At 41.7% G+C, this 24,289-nt stretch overlaps 1 protein-coding gene across 1 annotated transcript; it reads right to left on the bottom strand.

Annotated features, from left to right (window-relative positions):
• Positions 1 to 1,017: 1,017 nt before the first annotated feature.
• On the bottom strand, positions 1,018 to 14,952 carry LOC131265942 (hemicentin-2-like). The gene is made up of 10 exons (XM_058268262.1): positions 14,916 to 14,952; positions 12,449 to 12,685; positions 8,411 to 8,609; positions 8,174 to 8,312; positions 7,409 to 7,574; positions 7,029 to 7,097; positions 6,119 to 6,366; positions 5,859 to 6,020; positions 4,361 to 4,428; positions 1,018 to 4,169 (listed from the first exon to the last, which is right to left on the bottom strand). Exons 1-10 carry the CDS (start codon positions 14,950 to 14,952, stop codon positions 3,923 to 3,925), a joined length of 1,572 nt encoding a protein of 523 aa, XP_058124245.1. The 3' UTR covers positions 1,018 to 3,922.
• Positions 14,953 to 24,289: the final 9,337 nt, after the last annotated feature.

The following is a 24,289-nucleotide window of genomic DNA, read 5'->3' as shown; positions in this document are numbered from 1 at the left end:
CATATAATTCTATAACAAATGCCTAAATACAGAAGTTTCGCTTTCCTGCGTCCAGCAAGATGCTCAATCGATGCACCATGATTAAGGGTGTGTGTTATTTGCACTTTTTAACGCTATAAACCGTGTTTCAAGCGTATACTTTTGAAGCAAACCTTAAAATACGTAGTGATTTCTTTAGTTTCATATTTCGCAATGTTGCCTGTAACGATCGTTGGATCAATCCCCTATCGCTTCTTTTACTTTCACCTTCATGCAGCAGTCCTTGCAAGTCGTCATCGGGACTTTCGTTGTAGGAAAGCGGACTTCTCGACGGTGCCTGTTGGCCTGCCAGTATTCTCTCAATTGCGACACTTTGGTGTTGTAGACGACTAAGAGCAGCCACTCGATTCATGTTGATCAGTTTATGATGTCGGTTGAAAATCACTTTAAATGGATACCTCTTGAAGTTTTATCTTGCCGCAAAGTGTGGCAGAAATAATGTATACGATGGGTTCCCACTAGAGGCGGATGGTGGAATGATGACCACTGCACAGTTGACCCAAGTTTTTATACAGGAGGTGCGGAAACAAATCTCTACTCGACGGTTTCTGTGAGAAGTGTCATAGCCGAAGCAAAATTTTGCGTGTAGGTAGATGAAGTAGTGTACCTTCAAGCGAAGAATGCTGCGGGAAAAACCTTTTAGAAATACAGGTATTCGACACCGCAAATCGGTTTGACCGTGATATGTTAGTTTTTGTGTTCTGTGATTATTTAGACGGGTCATTTTCTTACCTGTAAAAGTAATCCTTGGTGGGTTTTTACTGGCATGGCGTGAGATCTCACGAGAAATTGGTCTTTGGAAGAACTTAGTGTTTTAAGGGTTGTTGGGATATTCCATGGGTTTTCCTTTGCTGCTTTCAATTTTTATCGTTAGATCTGATTTCCAAAACATTGTTTCAATAATGATTACTATTCATAGTACCACCATGTTTCGGAAAGGATTGATCAATACCTAAAGCGCATTAGTTTTGTTGATGATGATCTGAAACATATCTTTTATTTTTCACCTTACTTCACCTCTTTGTTCTACGGTCCGACGGATATTTCACGATCGTCTCTAACGGTACGTGACTGATCCAATCATTTCCACCCTTCTTTTTTCCACCTTTAGCGATCGACATCGCTTTGCTAATTTCAAAATTTTTAACCTTTCCTAGTCGATCCATATGCGCGTTCAATAAGTTGTTCCTGTGGCGGAGTTAGTGGTTGTATTAAGATTAATATAATTTTTTCCAAAATCGCTTCCTCATCCGCTTTCATATCTAATGTTCCTTCTCTCACAATGGATACTATATTGGTTTGCTTTTGGATCTGCAAAGACGATGTAAAATGACCGATTTCTAATATGTTCTTACGCCACGTTTCGTTTCATTTATTGCGGTGATGGAATTGGATAACAATAAAAAGTGACAAACTTGGTTGCACCGGAACGTAACGCTACCTTTCTTAGCACAATTTGGTTCTATTTGGAATTCAAAGGATTTTCCCAGGTGTACGGTGTGAGTGTGGGTACTTTTTTCCATTAAGGCGATTTGCGCTACATGTATTGTTAAATATTTATGTTGCTTTTAACTATGGCATTCGGTACTGCTAGCTTCGTTCGTCAATTATTCTTCTCCTATAAGTGCTTCTGTTCGTACTAGTAATGGTTGTTTTAATTAAGTCCTGTTCTATAGCTTCTCTTCTCCTCAACGAGCGTGCTTGTGAAAATGTTGATTTCTTAATCCGTCGGTTTAAATTTCTTTCCATTTACCTTGGAATAAAGCTAGCTTGTAGTTTGACAAATAATTTATTAACGAAACGGAAATCAACCGAAGGTAACCCGAGCCGCCGTAATGGATAAACTTCTTGTTATAATGGCATTTTTTCTGTATCCTGTCTGCTGCTCGAAGTCAAGGTATGTTTTATCTCTCTACTTTTTCCCCTTTTTACGATCAATGGCTGATGTGGTTTGAATTTAATATTTCTATTTCATTTGATTTGCATCGAAGCGGGGTAAGAATTGGTTGTAGATGAATATGGGTCGGGATTTGCTTATGAACTTCTGTAACATGTGTTTCTTTAACCTTCTCGTTTGGGTTGTTTTCTCTGCTGTTTTAAATTGTATTGATTTAGCTTAGACGTTTACCATTGGCTATATGTTTTCCAGTTTTCCTTCCTACTTTCGCCCGATGTCAAACGAAGAGTTTCTTTTACGTTATTCTTCTCTATGATACAGTTGCTCCCTCCGTACGCTTCGCTTATCTATTTAGTTTATCTCGCCTCCTCTTTACCTTCAAAAATACTATACGATAGCTTAAAGCACTACGTTAAAGGTTAACTAAGTTTAACTTAAGTGTTTAGCGTCTGATGAAAAAGAAATCGTGCGGAATCGAAATGAAACGGGGAAATGTTGAGGGGGTCAAAGGGGAAAGCCTTCTATACTTGTACCATCTGGATGGTGATTGCAAGAAAAAGGAACTGAAAAGTATGAGCTATGGAAAATCAACGAAAAACATAATTAAAACGCCCTTACATACAGTTAAAATATCGACTAAAGACACTGGGAAGGAAGGGGTGATAACGTGTTCGATAGCCTAGCTTAACATGGATGGAAACGTAGTGTGTGTGACCTATAAACATAAGATATCTTTTGAAAGGAGGATGTTTGGAGTGAAATATCTGTCTTCCAAATTTCAATAGTATTTTAGGCGAGAGAAACGTGACTGTAGTAGGATCCAGATTAAATTATCCTTTTTAAATGTTATCAGAAGGGGTTTTTTATTCTCTACCTGTTGTTTTTAAACGATTTTGTTGGAATTTAGTCGTCCAATTATTAACGCAGCTGCCGTCGACTTTCAATATAAACTTTCATTCTGAACGTTATCGTTGCTGTGCCACGTAGGAAAATATTTTAAAAGGCAATTTTTGGTACTTTATATATTTTTTCTAGGACATTCGGATTCGTTGTTCTCTTGTGTCCATATCAAAAGCTGCATATTTTCGCGTGCATTTCAAATGGAAGGAAAGGCATTCAAAGGATTTGTTAAGTTTTCTCTTTTTAGTTTATCGTACGTTCCTACTAGGACGACTTGCATGAAACAGAGTGTGAACTGCCAAACAATCCTTGTAGAGTTGGCAACTGCACCGTAGCAAACTTTTACACTAGTTTCCTTCTAGGAGCCAACCTTGCACAATCGAAGGACGTATGGTCAACAGGTGAAACAATAAGAAGGAAAAATGATTCGGACAGAACGGAAAAAACAACATACGAATGTAACAATCAGGTTAACATACACGGAAAAATACACTTTCTAGACTGATGTGAAGATTCTTCTTTTGGTAGAATTGTTTACTTCCTCTTTGCACGTTTTCATCTCTTTGCCTAACAAATACACCTAATTTCCTCGCCTACATATCCATATACTCTCCTCTCTTTCTTCCCATCATCTTCTTAATCCAGGTGGTGGCTTTTTTACAAAACGATCCAAGATTTATTTCTTCCCTTTGGAGAAGCGAATGTGTTCGTTTAATGCCACTCGCATTCGTTTCCCTTGGTTCCCTCCAAGTTTGGTGATTTACAGACGGTTCAAGACCACAAAATCACATGCCCGTTGACGCATTACGGTATCTGCTAACTGATCCTGGATGTTTTTTTGGGTTGGGACTCATCCCTGCCGGATGATTAGTCCTTCGCGCTAGCGTCAACGATTTGTTCCGTCCGTCGCAACCCCACAGGCATGGAGTTAGTACAATGTTTTTGGCTGGATAATAAATACACTAGCAAATCCTAACTGCAGCAGAGGATTCGTGTGTGTGTGTGTGTGTTGCTAGGATGTGTGTTGCGTTTACCGGTGCCGGCGGGCATCCGCGTGCACGTTGCGGTTGCTGTGTGCAACCACCTTTAGTACGCCATCGATTGTGCGCAGAAGGGCAGCAGAAGCAGCGCCAGCAGAACGGCAGGCACGACCGGAAGCGTCCGATGGCTGGCGCCCGTTCCGCCACCGATGGACGCCACCTGAATGTTGTCCATCGCGTTCGGGATCTGGAACTGGTGCGGGGTGTTCTCGGCGGCCGACCAGCCCTCGGTGTTGCGTGCCCGCGCCGTCACGAACCACGTGCCCTCCGGGAGTCGGATCGATTTGCGTACCCTGCGCAAACAGGAAGGCAGGAAAGACGAACCGGAAACGGTGGGAAATCGGTTAAAAGGTATGCCAAAGTGCAACATGCGGAAATGGGTAGGCTAGGGCTGTTGAAAGCTTTTCCAAAAAGGACTTAATGCTCGTTATCAATGGATGGAAGAAGAACGCTTTACGAAGGACAAGAAGAGGGTTTTACTTACATCCAGGTATTTCCATCTTGGTTCTGGTCGTAGCTGGTAATTTCCGCATCCACTACCACATAGTTGCCCTGCGGGAAGAGTGAGGGAGACAGGGGAAATAAAGGCATAGGTCAAATGGTTGGCACGTCTGTCAAAATTAATTCCCATACGTTAACGGATTTCGATGGTAGAAAGGGGAAAGGGTTGTTGCTAAAAGGTGAAGGTATTACGGGGAATGCCGGGGAACCGGGTTTTATCTGTACGCTGGGGAATTTTCCAACTGTCCCTCCGTTAGATGGTAACCGCCGCTCAGGTAGAACGTTAGTGCAGTCCTTTTATTATTGTTTAAAATTAGTAAAAACAATGGGTTTATCGGCAACCTTTTGGAAATTTACTGATACTTTAGCCTTGAAAGAGGATAAAGCATCGATTCGAAGTATCTGTTATAGAATTGTGGTTTATGTATCTTTCAGCAATATGTGAGAGCGTATTTTTTTCCTTCCTTCGGGTAATCAGCGTTCCATGAAAAATCAACAACTCATGAATCACACAATTTTCAAAAAACTCATTGATCCGGAAACCTTCACCTACAATTCATAAATCATCGAAGATTAATGAATCTTCAACGAAACCCGATATGCCAGCGGTGCATGAGTTCTCCAAAATCTGAGCAGATTTAAGCACTGCTTATTTTGCAATTTGAGAGTTGTCGGATTTCTTAGCCCACACAAAGCATGTAGAGAATCCGTTCAATGATATTGGAGTAATTTTCACATTTTTTGAACATCATGTCCGTAAAGCTTCCTAAGAATCGATCGATATACCTCAGATATTGCCCTTGATATTTGGTGCCGTTTTCTTTAAGTATCATCCCTTATCGGATATCATGTTATATCAAGTACCGACTGTTGGTATCGTTTGTCGAAGCGACATTATCTTTCCTCCCTTGCTTTAGACAATACCTTACGGCAGCACGCCGGAAAAAACAACTTTAAAGGCATTACACCATAGGCCGTACTCGACTTGGGCCTGTTGAGCGTTAGGCGGAATAATGGAGTACCACGATGGTACATCTGTGCGTCATAATCGTACCATTTTGGAGGGCCATGGAGAGCTTCCCCAAGAGGAGGATTCTCATGATAGAAATGGAGGATAATGGGAAGGCATAACGGCTGGAAAGGTGATTCTTATCTTGCCGCTGTAGAATGATCTTTGTTTTGGAGTAATGGCCAGGCGGTTACAAACCCATTTAGGTTTGTTTCCTGATGTGATTTCAGCTTCTATCAGGAAGTTCAACAGTATACTCAATACCTTGAGTATCAATGTAAATTTGTTGCTCTTTAGAACTTTGTTTTGTTGATTTGCACCTTTTTTCGACAAACTTTTGTTTTTGAATTCCTTCAGAAGGTGTTTTCAAACCGATTACCAAAGTCTCTAGTTCCTTGGGTTGAGATTGTTGCTACCAAAAACCTTATCCGCAAACGTTTGGAATACTATTTGTTGGTGATTTGTAGCTTACCGTTTCTGCCTTGTAAAACAACTGCACTTCGGCAATCGGTTGCTTGCTGTGAATCTTCCACCACGTGTGCAGCAGCCCATCGGAGAAGTTGGAATGCATCAGATGGGCGCCACTGGGTTGAAGTCCCACGAACGTCTTCGAGGATGCGTCGCCCAGTTCATTCTTATGAACAAATAAATAAAATAAAATAACGCCAACATGTACCAATGGTTAGAGAACCATTCTCCCAACTGCACCTCTCTCGGCTGTTGGCTACTTACATCGATCCTGCAGTAGTACGCCACCAGATCCTTCTGTTGGATGTTCTTGATCAGCAGTCGCGTGCGATCGTGATGGTTGTGATGATCGTTCGTGATGGTCGTCTGGCTGGACGGTTGAATCACGCCATCATTCTTAAGCCACTGGATCTTGGTCGGGCTCGGGTAGCTGTCGTATAGGCACACCAGCTCCACGTTCTCTCCGATGGCGGTGTTGACGTAGCCAGAGTGCTTGTGAATGTTGGGTTTTCCTGTAAAATTGGGTGCGATAGACTGGATGAGTACTTGTACATCAGCATCCCACGCAGCGAGCAAGTAAGTGAAAACTGGTTGGTTGGATGCAAAACGGATTAAAAGTAAGTTGTTATCCGGGGTTGCATTTAAAATGGGTCGGGTTCGTTTACGCATCAACTTCTAGTTGGTGGTGAACTGTAGCGAGCTAGATACGATGGATGTTTGGGGTGGTTTCAGCAAGCAGGACATTAGACTGGAAGGAGAACTTGTAAGTGCCGTTGGGAAACTGGTAGCTTTTTAAAAGGATTAACCGCAGCTATTATCTACTTCATAGCTACTTTACTTGTTTATGTGATACACTTTATACTTTTTTTCTGATAAGTAAGAACCCAATCTTAAATATTTGTTCTAGTCAACAAAACTTTTTAACAGTCAAATAATTGACTATATCCAACTAAGTCTATTTCAAAAATCAATGTTCAAAGAAATAGACAACAAAAACAAATTTATATTTTAGTAGTCTATTAAGCAAAGTACTTTCATCTATTTGCCTAGTGCTCTCGAGAGCGTGCTATCAACTTTTCAGTGCTAGGTGGTGCGTGTCACTACTGATGGTGCAGTTAATGAAAGTCCAGGCAGGTACAACGCGTTACTACTCTAATGATGTACTAATGATGACCTTTCTCCGGCGGCGTGGTGGTTACGTTGAACGACTCGTTCTCGTCGTCGTACAGCTCCTCGGAGCCATCTGTTGCGGTGCAAGCGATAGGTTAGCGGCCACGCGTGGGGGATGTTCCCATCGTAACGTTAGCGGTGGAGCGTTTGTGAGATGTGAGGTGTGAGTCATAGGATGAAATGTACACGTTAAAAATAAAGTGATCCATCATGAGCGATAAAACCTCGGCAGAGAAAGAGTCAGCAGCCGTATGAAACTTTGATAAAAAGTGGGGAAACTCCAGTAGGGAATTCTCGTACAAAGAAAGTTCTCACGCAGTTCAATCCATCGTACGTGGATGTTTCGAATGTTTAGTCCTTACAATCAAACACGGGTTTATTTACCTTTCACAATAACGGCGACAGTTCGGCTAACAGGTTCTCCAATGCCGTTCTGCGCCAGACACTCGTAGTCGCCGGCGTGCTTTGCTTTCACCGTATGAATGTCAATGAACTCATTGCGCAGGACGATACCAATTTGCTGGCTGTACTCCTTATCAAGATGGCGGCCCTGTGGAGAAGAAGGAACATATTTATTTGTTTGCTTAATCTCATAGGCCTGTGAATATTTCTTTTCAGAACATTCCACCTTCTTAAGTCCATTCCTATTCTTTTTTTTTTCTAGTAAAAAACATTTGAATAATTTTTCTTACTCCTTTTTTGCATACTTGTTTTATAAATGGCAATGGGTTGAAATATACATATATTTTCTCGCATTCTTTATTCTTAGCTAAACCTTTGCATTCCTGATTTCGAATTGTCAGATCGGTTTTTGGAATCATTGTTCATTAGTATTTGAGCATGATTTGCAATATTCCCACAATAGATTATAATGCAATGATAATAATTCATTGGGTATCATGCATAATATATTCCTTGTTTATGTTATTTTGTTTGAGACTTCATAAAGTTCATAAGATATGGTATAGGAAACATGTGTCAACTTGTTCTACCATAAATTGCTGTTAACTTATGAGCTGATGGTGTAACTTATGAGTTGATTTAATTGAATTTGTTCTGTGTACCTGACGTGCCATTTCTTGTCTTTTTAAATTTTCAATTTGCCATTTGATTCACTAAGTTCTTAAATGGTTTTGTGTAAGAACTTACCTTGTAGTACCAGGTAATCTGAGAGGTTGGATGACCCTTGGCAGAGCACAACAGGATAAACCTCTTCTGGTTCGCCTCCACTTCCACCGTCTCGTTAAGGATTCGGTTACCGTGCATTAGGTGGACATCTCGTGGAGGACTGAAAAATAAACCGAGATAGAAGGGAACGCGAAGATAGAGCAAACCAAAGTGTACCACTGGTTTGATTGATTGATTGATTGTCCGAGTGATACTTACGTTTTCACCTGCAGTTCAATTTTGACCGTCACATTATTCGGTAGCAGCTGGCAGGAGTAGACGCCCTCGTCCGATACCTGCACGTTTTCGATCTGTAGCGAAAAATCTTCGTTCCTCTTGATCCGCGGGTCGGTGGACAGTTTGTTTTGGGCCTGGTAGATGACCTGTTTCTTGAAGTACCACAGGATGATGTTGGTTGCTGTGGAAACACGAAGCGAAATCGGCGTTTGGATTAATGGAAAAGTAGATCCATACTCTTTTAGGCTTAAAAATGTTTGTGTTTAGCTAGTGAACCTAAACAGGTCAATGACTAGTTGACTTAAAACATCCTAGTTTCTGTCTTCAGTGAAGCAAACAAGTGTCGTCAATAACTTGTTCAAAGGGATAACATTCTTAGGGTGCCGTTACACATTTTTTAAATAAAAAAAATACTTCCATCAAGCCAGACTACCTAAAGTTACCGTGCCCTTGCATTCCTTAAGATTTCTCACCGTCCGTTGCTAGCATTCCTTGGCGCGTTGGTTGGTTCTGTACCGCCGCACCGTAGAGAAGTTCAGAGAAGTATAAACGAATGACCTCATCGGCATGGCACGGACTGGGAAACGGTTGGCACTAATGCATTGCGCCTTCGTTTCGTATGAAGGAACTAAATAAAATGCACCTGCACATGCAAATGCAATGGATTCAGCGGGTGGAAAAAATAGCTCCACCTGCAACGGACCCCTCCCTGTCGCAGTTTCTGTTTCTTACCCTGTTACCCTGTCGCTGTTTCTGTCTTTTTTACCCGTCGGTTTTCATGGCACCTTATCGATCGCTGTGCTAATGAATTGAGCAATGTAACGGCTAAAGTTTCAGTGCTCTACACGAATTCAGTGCTCCAACGTTTGAGCCGGTTTGAGGAGAATTTATCGCAGCCCAGGATTCAGTGGAGCAATTGAATTATTTATCCTTCAGCGAGCACCTTGAGGCAAGATGTGAAGGAGGTACGTTCCTTTTGCTCTCCCAGGTGACTGGGTCCTTGTTTAAACCGTGACTGCGGCATGTCAAATCGGCGACTTGCTTGACGCAAGTGCAGCTTAGAAACTCCCCAGTTGGGAGTTCACCACCGTCGCTGTTGGAAGCGGAAGCGTAAATGGTAACCGCTTTTCAGTGATCGCGAACCAATGATATGCGGGGCGAGGGAGAGTCTTTAACGGAGCCCGGCGTGATAAAGCTTTAAATCTGTGATGGCAAGCTCGATCGGCGGTAAAACTGTATGGCAGATAAGGATAATACGTTCTGTGGCTCGGTGAGTGGAACTTGAGAACAAAAATTACCATATTTACGCGAGCTACAACGAGGTCAGCCTTGAATTGTAATGAATTATTTTATCATACCGTTCACATAAACTTTACTTAAGTACGATTGAATAAAGCTGTCTCATGGTGGCAGCAAGTTCACTTCACAACCGTTCAGGTTTGTAAAGCAATCTACATCTTATATCATTAATCCTATTCTATTCTTTTTTAGTGCAAACTCGTTAGAACTATTTTATAGCAATTCTTAATACACACTTTAAAGTCATTTGATGTAAAAATAATCTAAAAATTTTATGAAGTCGTATTGAAACACTTTTTTTAAACTTAAATTTATCAAAAATAAAACGAAAGATTGATGGTTATATTCGTTAACAAAAACGTAAAAAGTATCTTTTCAGACCTGTGTTTCGTCGGTGTTCCGCTTTAATGCGAAAACATTGGCACTTGTTTTCATGCAACATTCCAGATGGTTCGCAATATTCCGTTGGCACATGCAGAAAAACACAATTCCATCAACCACAAATTTGATTGATGGGCTTAATATTAGCATAACGTTGTTTTGCTTGCGGTAGGTCAGTGCAATCATTGTGTTTGTTTGCCCTACGTTGCAATCCTTCCTCGCTTTGCGGTGTTATCTTTTGCTGGTGGGAAAGAAAAGCTTCGAAACCCAGGCTTCACCTAAGACTGTGAAGCTCCCGGTCCCTTTTGGGATTCCGTTTTCTAGCTTGGTATGGGTTCGCCCTTTTTCCCAAGCAAGTCCGTTCCTGGACGGCTTCATTAAACCATCAATCAATCAATCGCAAATCCAATCGAATGGTCCGGCAAAGCCCGGATGGGAACAGCAACAAAGTCCTTCTGGTCCGTGGGCTTCCGAAGAATGGAGCGGGTTGTTTGTTTTATTGCAGTCCGTTGAGATGAAATATGTTTCCCTTCTAATGTTTCGCATTGAGGAGGTGGATTCTAGTGGAAATGGAAGAACCATCAGTGTGGCTCGATCTAAACAAAGAAAGCGAAGTGCCACACTCTCGAAGGCTTTCTTTCGCAAGCTGTAGCTGTCCGATTGCACTCCGACTCGCAAACCATTTCCATATGCATGGCAGTGGATTGGAAAGCTTCCCGTACGGATTGCGGCGGACATCGATGAGCAATCCTGCACCCGATGACTCGTGCTCCTTTTTGTCGGCACGCCGGTCACGTCTCGGTGACGGCATCGTCCAGCCGGTCGGGTGACAAACCGTGACCAAACCCGGGTGCAACTGAACCGAGTGCGATGAGCGGGTGGAGGCAATGGGGCATTGTAAGCACATCCGAGCGATGGCGTAAAATGTCGTGGATCACAAATGCCATTTCCCGAAGGAGATTCCCCGTTTCGGGGGTGACTGATGGTTTGTGTAAGCTGTCTGCGAAGTGATTGCTTGTGAATAAGTGAAATTCTACCGTAACCAACACGTAGCACGGCGACATTGTGGAGTGATGAGGAATTACTGGAGAAAGATAGAAGAGCGCTATTTCTGCAGATTTTTCCAAGAGAAATTACGTGCTTCTTGGTGACACGACCAATTCATGTAAATTGATTCGTTTTCACTTTAAGATAGTTTTACTAAGAAATTCTAACCATATTATCTACGCTTGTTGACATCGAAGAACAACGGTTTTCTAGTTTTTTGTTTCAATTGTGCTACCTTTTAAATTTACAAAATGACCGGAGCATTTTATAATTACGTATGATAATTATTTATTTCTTTAACTACTTTATTTTTAATTGAATTTAAAGCATTCAGGGACATTATAATACTTTTAAGGTTACTCCAAAGCAACATTTATATACTGTGGTAAATTTTTTGCTAAATCGATTATTCAAATATGCATTATGTTGGAGTAAGATATTCTTTTTCTACTTGCAAAATATTAACACTAGAACTATCGGACCAGTCATTTTGACTGGTCAGGTACTTTTTCAATCACATTTATTTCTTAAGGCTGAACAATTCTACCAAATGTTAATGCATAACTTTCACACATCCAATTGAATGTTAATTTTTGTGTATTCAAAAATAAAATTTTCTTTTTAATATTGAAAATAATTCGCGTTAAAGGTTCAAGCGTATAAACCGCGGTAGTTCTAGTGTTAAGAAATATGCAATAACGTTTGGTAATAGTTCGTCATCATATGAAATTCAATTTTTGTTGTATTTTTTTTTTTTTTTTTTATGTGGCACGACATCCCCTAATGGGACAAGGCCTCTCTCCGAAGAGAGTTTGTGTGACCGAAAGACGGTATATTATAGATCGGTGGTCAGCCGTTCGTAATACCGGAGGGTGCCAGACTCGAGATTCGATCCCACACCTGTGGTGTGGTGTTTCCTCGCGCTACTGCTGCGCCATGGGCACCCCCATGTCATTTTTGTTGTATATGTTTTTAAATAACACCTCGTTTGTGTTGGTATTCTACATATAGAACCCACTATGAATTAGATTTTATCACTATACTAATGTAACATATTGGTATCCATTCCCATTTTAAATGTTTTTTTCGTAAACACATATGTTGTATTATAGTAATTTTTAAACCTATCTACTTGTACAATGATTAAAATAATCTCAATTTCATAATGATTTAAATTTTCTTAGCATTTAGGAGGTTGTGCTTCCAGTACAAACTTAAATTTGCAATAATTCGGTAAATTTGTTGTCCTAACTTCAATTTAATTTTGGGTTTCAAAGTAAAACTGTCACTTACGCTGCGGATTGGAGACGTCGCACTTCAGTGTCACCGTCTCGCCGGGATCGACCTGCTCGATGTAGTCCTTGGTGAGCAGGTTCGTTGCCGAATTGTCGCTAACCACCGGCCGCTCCTGCGACGGTGGATCCTCCTCGTCCTCATATTCGTCGTACTCGACTGGCGAATCTTCGGGCGCTGTTCCTTCCTGTTTCGCGCGCTGTTCCTTCGAAACGCTTATGCTCGACTGTGGAAGAGCTGTGAAGTAGACGAAAACGGAAGAAGATGCTGGATTAATTTATCGTAGCTTTGGTGCAACTGTTTGTTTGCTATAACACTGCAATCGCTGAAAGGTGACCTCGTTGTGCCAAAGTAACTGATGTGACCGGAAGTGTCTTTGGACGCACGCAACGCTGCCCGGGGGTTAATTTCGTCGGAATGCTAGCAACGCGATAAAGTGTTAACAGCGCATTATTCCTACGTTTATCTCTCGACTGGGCCCTTCGCCTCGTCTTTACCGAAGCGGGAGGGATGACGCATCGGACCCTACTAAACCTCGGCCGTCGTTTCGGGATACATTTTAGGTACAATGTTTTCTCCTGCACGCTCGCAACCCAGCAATGGAGTTCGCCCCATACTTTAACCTTCGGGTCGCTGTTTTCGGCCGTACTCAATGGCGCTGGTGGCAGTAATAAAACCATTTATTACTCGTACACACCGCACGGGCGAGGGCCGAGGATCGAGTAGGATGGTGGAGTGGAAGGAAGACAAAAAAAATGGGAGTCATCATCGGGCGTGCCATCAAAGTGCCATAATTGTGGAACGATGGAAATACAATTGAGTGTTATTAGTTTTTATTGCATTCCGTTCTGTTGTTCGACCGCGACTGATTATGCGTGAGTTGCGTTAAAGGTTTGGAGATTTGTAATTCTGTCGGTTGTGGAGTTGTAGCAGCTTTGCAGCTAGAATGTTGTAGGTTAGTTTGTTTGCCATGGTATCGTTGCGCCGTGACCAACCGCGTTAATTAACTTCCATCGTCGGTTCGACAGAGGGAGTACTTTGTCTGTTTCTAATCAGCATTCTAATGGGGAATGCATACTGAGAACTAACACCTCGTAAAAGGGGTTTTACTTAAGAAAAATATATTATTACCAGCGTAAATTGATTTGAAAATACCGAACTGTGTTATTTTGAAATATGTACAAACACCTGTTTAAGGAATGTATTGACATCATCTCTTCAGTATGAAGTATAGTTATCTTTTTTGCAAATTGTAGATGATTTATAATAATAAATTAAAATTTCATTTTACATTTAAGTTTGCCTTTACTATACTGTCTTTACTAAATATTTTGTTAGAAGTTTTCATTTATTTTATTTTTTACTAAGACAAGCGTCTGTGCCTTATTACAGGATACTGTTTTTGTTCGTATTAGAACTTATTTTCTTATGTTAAATAACATATTTCAATAAAATAGCAATGCTACATTGCAAAAAAAGCTACATATCTTTCCTTACATCAACTAGACTAATCCAAAAAAGCAGTAATTTTTAACAGTCAAGTCAAAATTTAGCAAATCGTTTGTGTAATAAACTAATTGTTTTTTTCCTTCAAAGTTTTAAATACATCCTTTCGTTATCAATTAGGAAGAAAATTATTTCCATTAAATATTAAATGTTAAATTACATATTTCAATAAAATAGTTATGCTACATTGCCAAAAAAAGCTACATATCTTTCCTTACATCAATTAGACTAATCCAAAAGAGTAGTAATTTTTAACAGTCAAGTCAAAATTTAAGAAATTTTGCACAAAAAGTCAAAATTTAGCAAAACACACGTATGTGTAATAAAATAATTGTGTGTAATAAAATAGCATCCTTTCGTTATCAATTTGGAAGATAATTACTTTCAACACTTGCTTGTGTGGAATTTCTTGCAAAAATCAAACGCAAAAAGAATGGACAGAAAAACATGCCATTTATGAAAGTGGTTAGATAATGCGTGCGATCGTTGGATAATTTTTTCTCCGATGCATTTCCATTATTTTTCCTGATGCTCAATGGAACGACTAACAGGGTGTTGTTATAAACGACTGAATTCACGCATCTCGTTGCAACACTTGCTGATGGTTGCTCGTTACGGTTCCGGCTTTCCGGCTAGACGCGAATGAATCGGATTGAATTCATTCATGGAACGGATGGTATGAAAATAGTTGCGCCGGGGGGAAAAAAATGGTACACCGAAGGGAATGTCATTTTCATACATGAGCGGAACGAAACGCATCTTGTTCACTTGCTCATGTTTAGGCCGTTAAAACAAACCTGAATAGCATAACATTCCTATCTGCTCGTCAACGGTCGCAGCGACATTCCTTGTGTTAATGTGTCCCGGGTGTTTGAGATGTTGACTACAGATTGCCATCGATGAAGAGTTGAGCACTTAATCACGTTCCTTTTTCGTCTCTAACGGACCGCGGGCCACCTACCCTCTCGGCGCGTCATTAGGAATCGGTTGATTAACATAGTCTTAACCGGTGTCTGGTTGGTGTGTTCGCCTGCGATGGATCAACACTTGGCGCTTAATCGTGCATGAATGTGCAAGATCTCGCCTCTACCCCATCCATGTTGTCGCCCGGGCCCCAATTGTTGTTCCCCTTTTGTGAGATGTACAATCGTTTAATGCGTTTTCTTCCACTTTCAGCGAAAGCAAGCCCGATTTGAATGTACTCTAACTGTACAGCAGTGTCTCGATCTAAGGCAAACGCTTCCGAAAGGGCTTAACCTGTTTGCCCGCTTGTTGTTCAAGTCTTTTGTCGTGCCTTTATGCAACACACCCGGCAACATAACGGGGGACGTGCCCGAATACTTGCAGACCCCACCGCGCCGAGCAGAAAACGAAAGTGACAAAAGTGGCACGAAAATGTCGTAAAACAACATCCTCCGGTCGTACCCCGGCAGCTAAACATCATTTGTCGTATGCCCAAAATTGATCGAAATGTAGACGGAAAAGAAATCCCTACCAACATCATTGAATTGTCCACCGCCCGAATGGGACTCCAATTAGGAAAGTTGGCCGTATGCTGAACAAACGAATTGTTGAACTCGAGCGTCATCATCGTTTTGGGCATGACAACCGAGCGCCAGCTATTCCTATCATCCGCTGTTACACAGTGAGGGCCCGGAGGATTTTTAGGCCAAAGGTTCCATTTTTGGAGAACCGCTTTTAAAACGTTACGGATTACCTTTTCTCCATTTTGTTTTTTTTTTGTTGCGGAATTATTTCGCAAAACGAAATTAAAGCATGATCCTTCTGTTGATCTAAATTTATAATGCTCCCTTGTTTCCTTTTCTGTTCGAAATAGTCTCTGATTGCATAATTTGATTTTGCTAGACAATGATTTAAAAGGAATAAATTCGAATGGAGAGATGATGTAATACGCCAGATTAAAGTTTCTTAAATACGAATGTGCAACATTTGAAAAGTCATTTTACGATTTTTATATGTCTAGTAAAAATAAAGTAATCAATTCGATATAAATATAAGAATAAAACAGTATCGATTACAAGAAATCTTATTCGTTGCAAATAAGCTCTAATTCTTTTGTCATTAAGTACTAGGTTAGTACTAGTTCTTCGTTGTATTAAAACAGTATATAACCAAATTTCGATAGCATGTTTGCGACCCAATTCCTATCGGAAGTATGAGTCATTGAGACGCCTTGATTTTGCATCATTTTTATTGCTGTTCATGCCAGAAAAAGACTATTGGTATCCCTTTTGGAAAAAACAACACGTACATTCCTCAATGTTCCAATTGTGGCACCAGGCTCGAAAGGGATTTGGTGAACGATTGGAAATACATCGAATGCATCATCGCACTAGCCGTTTGTCCAGGCCGGTCACGTACTGTAATTGTTATTAACACCATCGCAAATATGGTTCGCCGAGGCAAAAGGAAGAAGGCACAAGCTGGCACGGCAGAGCCATAGGAAGAAAGTGTGCTACCAATTAAAATCATGTACTAGCGCTTGTAATGTGCTCCCCCCGTGGTAAACGCCATGTGGCGGCCGACAACTGTGACGATGACGAATCGTAGCTATTTCGATCGTAACGAGATCCGGAACTGCCCCGTAGTTGGTGATAGGGCAAAGGGGGTCTCGTTTGTGCGTCGTCAAAAATCTGCCGTTAGTCCCAAAAATCGAAAAGACAAACGGGATTCGACGCACATGGGGGTAACATAACAATGGTGGAAACTTGGCAGGAAAAAGCAAACGAAGGGGAGGGAGGTCCAGTAAAGGGTGGCACGGAAACTGCCGGAAAGTTGAAGGAAGAGTTCGAAAAGCGGGATGTGCTCAACAACCGGCCCTTGACGCCATTATGCGTAAAGTTTTTCGGTGTTTGACAAATATGAGCAAATTTATCATCCCGATTTCGATTCCGTTCGCGCGCACGCTTTTCCTTCTTTCCCACTTCCCGCCGAACGTTGGTGGTTGCTGCTGAGGGGGAGAAAAACAATGGGTATCAAAGGGCCCATTACTCGAACCCTTGCTTCATGCCAGGATGTTTTCCACCAGCAGAGTTTCCTTGGTAATATTTACCGGATCGAAGCTCGATGATAAGACAACTTTTAGATTCTCCGCACAGTGGTTATGAAAGTGGATTTGCTAGCTTTGTTCAAGTGGATTTACAATAGGAAGTAGAAGTTTATGATAATTTCAAGAAGAAACCCAAAAAATCATGAAAATAACTTTGCAGTTACCTGTTTTTTTTTTTAAGTTTAATGAAATTTGTTTTAAAATAAAGTGCTTTTGAAATAAAATTCGGAACAGAAAACATGAAATAAAGTTCCTCATATTAAGGATTATAGGTTCAGCGATAAAGGTGTATACAACTTCTAAAAAAAAGGTTTCTTATGTAGAAAGCATCATATTAGATATGAGTGTTATGAAGGTTACTTTTACCGTGTTTCAAAAAAATCATAAAAATATATCAAATTTTTATTGAAACTTCGGAAAAGTACGTTGATAAATCTAGTACTGTTTAAAAATGCTTTTACACAAAAAGATTGAAAAAAAACAAAAAGAGTTAAACGCAATTCTAATTTCCTTCATCGCATTGTCCATTGTGTTTAAAACCCCTATTGCGATGACTAATCCCAGAAGGATTTGGTTCACAACTCTGCACAATCCCGGAACGGCCAGTTGCCGCCAGTGTCAGGATGAGGCGATGTCCGAACTTGCGTCATGTACCGGCGGTCGTGCGTCGTTGCGCCGGAGGCAAAGTGAAATGAGCCACAAAAACTACACCAGGATGTGTTCGTCCTTGTACGACACAGAAGACCGTCTCCGTCGTCGGCGAGCAGGCGTCCTCCTGGCGGGACTTGCTCCTTGTTCCCTTTTTTTACTCCATTGAACTTGTACCTTTCTTCCCCGGGTTGGGTGGAGAAACCATGGACTTTTGTTTTACCTTCGATGGAAGTCTCCATGTTTCCCTTAAATTGTGATTTTTTAGCCCAAACTAGGTCAGTGCCTGTTCGACAACCTTAAAGCAGTTCGCAATAGAAAAGAAACCAGCCGTTCGGCAAGCAGCAAAGCAGCAGCACTTGACCTTTCGGTCCGAAGACGCCTTCGCGACCAAAATAACGAGCAATGAATGATGACAGCGCGTTTGTTTTCGCTTCCCGAACGAAATGTCAACGCTGGAGGTCCCGGCTAGCAAACGGTGCACTTTAAGAGCTGATGCACCAACGAGGCCGACGTGATGCTTCCGATGGCTTCCTTGGGTGCCGTTAGGTTGAGCCGCCGGTAGTCGAGCGAGCGGAAAACCCGGTCGACCTGTTTATGCAGCGACGGGTTTTATGGCGAAGAATAATGGCAATGAAAAAATAATCACACCCGGAACGTGTTCTTCTTCATGCCGCCATTTAAGTGTTTTCATTCGGAAACTGTGTCGACCACCGAAGTGGCCACCACCATGAAGAATGAAGATAATAATTAAAGAATTTTTTTTAAAAGGATACTCTCACTCTAACTTATTAAATGTTGGTTAAACGACAAAAAATTATGAAAAATGTTTTTGGTCTTAAAGACGAAGAAAAGGCAAACGCTGCGCCTCACAAATTCTGTCACACACTGTACGTTCCCAAGCGATTCATCATGATGCCACTGTTTATGCCACGAATGCAAATTTGTTAACTACGTTAAACAACAACGTCTTCACTCACTTTTGCTTCTCTTGTTTTTACTTTTGCTGCTCCCTTTACATATCTCTTTCCCTCTTTCAGCTGTTATTAATTTCCATTTCAATTGCAAACCACGAGCCCTCGCGAAATGCACTTTTTATTATGCACATCGTTTCGATGCGCTACGGTTGTGGTACTTGTGTTAGTCACTGCCCATCGCTGGCCTTCGCGTTACTGTCGTCGATCAATGAATGATATGTTCGGGCACCGCGCGAACCAGTTGGCAGTGGATGTTTTGCTTGCCAAGGACCGCTGCCCGCCTCTTCCCGCTTCGACCGCTGCGTCGAAACCGTCGGCTTCCGTGATCGGACTCAAAGATTGCATTTATTTCATCATCATCAGCATCATCTCCGTGCTTATTTTCCCGTCCGATCGCCAACGGGCGCTGACATTACCGGCTCACCGCTCCTGTGGCTTTTTCTCTGCCCGATCGACGTGTCCATGAAAAAAGGGGTAAATTATTGCGATCGTTGAGGAAAACGAAGGAAAGGGAATGGTTGGAAATTCACTGATGTGTGCGTGTTTACCATTTTCACACGAAATCGCTTCTGCTGATCGTAGGGAGGTACTTCCTGCCCTTAAGCAACGCTTAAAAGAGCATAATTTAAAGCTTAACAAATAAATAAATAATATTGAAGACGTGGGAGGGCTTTCAGTTTGTTTAAATCCTTCTTGAAATGAAGAACTTTTTGAAACGTTTCCTCATCGTATCGTAATGATCTTCAAATAGATATATCAATAACGTTCATTGGTGATACCTTGCTCTTCATTCGATTCATTTAACTGATTCTTTCAATTTACTGATCCAATTTTTATCTGTTTCATTTCTTGTTGTTCTATGACGATCAATTTTGGGCTTTCGAACTCGGACATGTTACATAGTCTGATCGATTCAATACACATATCATTCAAGATATCTTGAGAAACTTTAATGTTATTTTACGAAAAAGCCTACAGAAAAAAATCGTTTTCATTCAAATACAACAAATCCATCTCTGGATAAAATGTTCTCTGACAAATTACTTTGTTTTTCTCCGTCATTCCTAAATACTTTGAAAACATTTTGGTCTTGTGTCGTTCTTGTGTGACATTCCATTTCTCGTACGCAGTCATTTCGGTCGTTGCCCCATTTCGGGGCGATGGTTTGGACCGCTTAGCATTGTTCTACATTTCAAATCCCACCCTCATCCATTCCAAAAAAAAACAACCAAATTTGGTTGTTAAATTGTAACCAAAGTGTAAACAAACACTGTTTCTCCCCCAATTCGGCGTTCAAATGCGGTCCAGAGTGCTGTCGTAAATCATTGGCCCCGAATTGGGGGTTTTGCTGGAATTTATTATGCATGGAGATCGTTTTAAGTGAAGGGTTCCTCAAAACATTATGTGCTCATTATTCGAAATCTTGCGCCGTCTTGAACTTTCGGAACGACGTAGTTCATTTGGCTAATGGCGTACGGTTTGTAACATGGTTGAGCCAAGTTATTCACAAACTAAGCAAATCTCCCGCCGCCAAGGCTCACGAGCTGATTGTTTCCCTCGATCCTGGATGATTGCAAATTAATTAGCACCGGTAGCGTTCTGAACCGCTCGAACTGTGCATTGTGCCGTCGAGTTCAATTTTGCCCATGTCAATTTAATTCGCAGAGGAATTGGTTCGTTTGGCAGAATGGGTTTGTCAAGGCGCTCGCTCGAAGCGACTCGCCCGAAGCACCGCACGAACAACGGGATCGTGTCCGTATCGATTCCATAAATTCCATCAGCATTTACGGTACCGTTCCCTTGCCCTGCCAATCGTTTTGCCCACTTTCCACGGCCAATCGAACGAACAAAATCGCGTCTGTCAACGGCTTGCCGGCGCTGCCTTGCCGTCCGAGTTTGCTAACGGCTCTTTTCCTGCGCCACGAGGATAATGAATTATTAATCGGAATCCCGCACGGTAACTCTCGGAGCACGCGTCTCGAGCGACATGCCAGTCTTATGCGTCCTGATTCCGGGGGAACTGGCGCTAGAGCAACTGTCAGATTTTGCCTTGTAAAACTAGTTGCGTTCCGTTGTAACCATGCATGACGCACGGTGGGCACAATGATGGATCAATTTCTATTTTCTTGGGATTCTTGTGCTAGTTTTTGTGAATTAGTCGAAGAATGGAGATTTTCCGTAATTAAAAAGTGGTTTACTAAAGGTAGTGTTTCTTCTTCGATCTTTTTTACAGTTCCAACTACATGTTTCCCCTCACAGTTCAAAAATACCTTTAGAAAACGACAAAAGTTTAGCTCAAACCCACAATAATTATCCTAGTTGGTTATAAAACAAAACTTCCAAAGGAAGAAGGACCGTGAAGTCTATAGGTTCGACTTTTATCTACAAAACATTAAATATTCATTCGCCATTAACTACTAGTACTACTACTGAAAGTAGTGAACAATATTTTTTTATTTTTAAATGACTAATTACATTGAAGAATTTAATTTTCTTCTATGTGAAAAAGTGTTTCTTTTATTATTATTTTTTAAAATGATGGTTGTAACATTTTTCTAAATATTGCGTTGGATGTGTTTGTTCTTTGAAGGATACCAGTTGACATTGAAGGAGTCGATCTTATCTATAATTTTATCGCAATGCCATTCCTTTGCTATACATTTATTGTAAAAATAATCAAAGTTGTAAAATTTGGAAATATTTCTATGTCTTAGAATAGAAAATGAGGTTGTTTTTAATTGTTCACAACTATAGTTCCCTTCCAACACGTTTATTTCATTGAAAAGAAGAAAAAGAAGAGATAAATTGCCGTTAACCCTTTACTGATATATCTATCCCTGGTTGGGCATAAATCTTTTCCAAATATCGCCATAAGGAACCCCATAGTTTTAGACCCAATTTATCTAACTCGCTACTTCGACATTATGATCCTAGCGCTAGTGGAGCAGATAAACGGCCCTCCGGTAGGAAAGTAACGAATGTCATTCCGAAACAATAGAAGCTCTCCGCTCTTCCCCCCTCGGCAAGCCCCGAGGGAACAATGTCCAGCAGCCATCAAGGAGAACCGAGATCGCGCTCCTATGGTTTCCGATGGATCGAGCGGATCGAAAAGGGGGAGGTTCGTTCGAAATTAGGTTAGGATTGTGCGCGTCGTGAATTGTTCCCCATTGACATGCCAGCATCAGTCAGACCGAGCTCGGCACGTCTTTACTCACCAGGCACACACTTGTTTGCGCGTCACGAACCACGATCTTGCTGATTCGACTCGCCAGAGAAAGGGTCTCCTTTCATTCATGGTCGCCATCTGCTGGCCTTCGTTACGCCGCCGCCTGGAAGGGCCGGAAAATGGGCCTTTGTCCCGGGGTGTACAGGCCAACAGTTCGCGCACGTACACGCGCCGTAACGGGGCAAACCGGGTAAGGCGCGAGTGAGTGTTCTGGACCTGGACTGATGACATCATGCGCCCGGGTAACGTCCCTACACCGGCCGCCATTTCTCGGACGTCGCGCGAATCGACGAACAACAACATAATCGCTTTATGACAGCGCAGGCAGCGGCGGGTGTTGTACATTTGGCGTACTTTTTGCGCTCAGCTAACCGTGAACAGCCGCAACCCCAGGCCGGGAGCTGGCCGCCTGCTCGCCTGGCCCACATTTTCACGGATCGCTGCCACCGTCAGCAAACAGCGCCCGGGCGAACGATCGGGACGCGCGGGTCTAGGGGGATTACGGGTAGCATATTTTCACGTTCGCGCCATCGATATGCTGAGGAACGTGGCCGTTTCTAGTGGAGTATCGATCGATGCTGGCGATTAGGCGAGGATTATGGTGCTGCTGTTGCGCTATAGCACTCGATGCCTTGGTTGTTGCTCAGTTGGCAACCGTCGGGTTTGGGAGATGATCGCGTCATGATTTCAGCTTTCATTAAGCGGCTTATTTGAAATTGATTTCCAATTGCTTGATCGCCTTTCCAATTTGATTAACAATATAGTTGTTGCTAAAAGCGTTCAAACTGAATGAGCGTGATGTGTGATTTGCGCAATATGTTAATTAGAGGTCGGAATAGTTAATTTTTATGATATTCTATATTTTCTATTCCAAATTTTGTCAAAATACTGATGTGATGAACAAATTATTTTTTACACAAAGTATCTAGTTCTTTGTTGGAATAATCTATAATAATAATAAGCAACACAAAACAAAAACCTTTTGTTGTTTAATGTTGTAGCATCCCCATTGCACCGAGTTATGCCATGAATGGTGTGTATTATAAATATTTAATTTTTATGATTTTAATTTTTGTATACAAGTTTAAGTTTTTCTATTTTATACATTTATACAACACGTATAACATTGTTACATCTGATGAAAAGTAGAATAACACATTTTTTCATAAACGAAACGTAAATACGAATAGAATAAAATTCTTCTGCATAGTTTTTTATTTTAAGCCTTTAACTTTACTTATCCTTAACTTATCTTAAGGATAAGTTAAACATCCTTTTTTACTTGACCTTTTTTATGTGTTTTTAATCGGTTTTTTTAAGAAAATTGATGCTTTATCCACTCTCAAATTACTGTTACACCATGCCATGAGCTTAGATAGCAATAGCATTGAAAGCGAGTGAAGGGAGCGCGAAAGTGAGATGCAGACAATTTCTACGCGTTAGGTTCCCCTACAGCGTCGGAATTTCCCCTTAAACGCTTTGCTGTCGCTAAGGATACTATGGATGCAGGATGGAAGGGAAACATTTTGTTTTTGGTAATCGATGGTTACATTGATTATCGATGGTTACTTTGCTGGAAAATAAAACAAAGCAAAGCGGAAATCTGCTGCACAGTTTCATTCAATGTTTGTAATAGGAAGGAAATGAAACGTTTTCGTGATTTTGGGGACAATTTCGAATCGGACATTGCATTTACTCTTCGGAAAGGTTGTGCTTCACGTGATGAAAATGCCCTACGCAGAATAAAATCAACAATAAAACTACATCCATAAGGTTTGGCCCTGTAGCCGGGACCTGTAAATTGGCCGTATTACCGGGCCATGTAAACGGGCCATGTTACCGGGCCCTGTAAACGGGTCCTGTCAACGGGCTCTGTAACCGGGATCTGCAAATTGGACGTGTTACCGGGCCATGTAACCGGGCCATTTAAACGGGCCGTGTTACCGGGCCCTTTAAAAGGGCCATATAAACGGGCCGTGTTACCGGGCCCTGTAACCGGGCCGTGTTACCGGGCCCTTTAAACGGGCGCTGTAATCGAGTCCTGTAATTGGGTCCTGTAACCGGGACCTGTCAACGGGCTATGTTACCGGGCCCTGTAAACGGGCACTGTAACCTGGCCCTGTAAACGGGCCCTGTAACTGGGCCGTGTAACCGGGCCGTTTTACCTAGTCCACTCTAAAATTACTGTTACACCATGCCATGAGCTTAGATAGCAATAGCATTGAAAGTGAGTGAAGGGAGCGCGAAAGTGAGATGCAGACAATTTCGACAATTTCTACCTTGAGCTTAGATAGCAATAGCGAAGATGCCGAGCGAAGCGAGCGCCAAAGTAAGATGCACAATTTCTACGCGTCGAAATTTCCCCTAAGCGTCGAAATTTCCCCTTAACCGCTATTCTGTTGCTAAGGGAAACC

Source organism: Anopheles coustani, chromosome 3 (assembly GCF_943734705.1).
Source record: "Anopheles coustani chromosome 3, idAnoCousDA_361_x.2, whole genome shotgun sequence".
NCBI classification, from domain to species: Eukaryota; Metazoa; Arthropoda; class Insecta; order Diptera; family Culicidae; genus Anopheles; species Anopheles coustani.
This window is presented reverse-complemented; position numbering and strand designations above follow the sequence as displayed.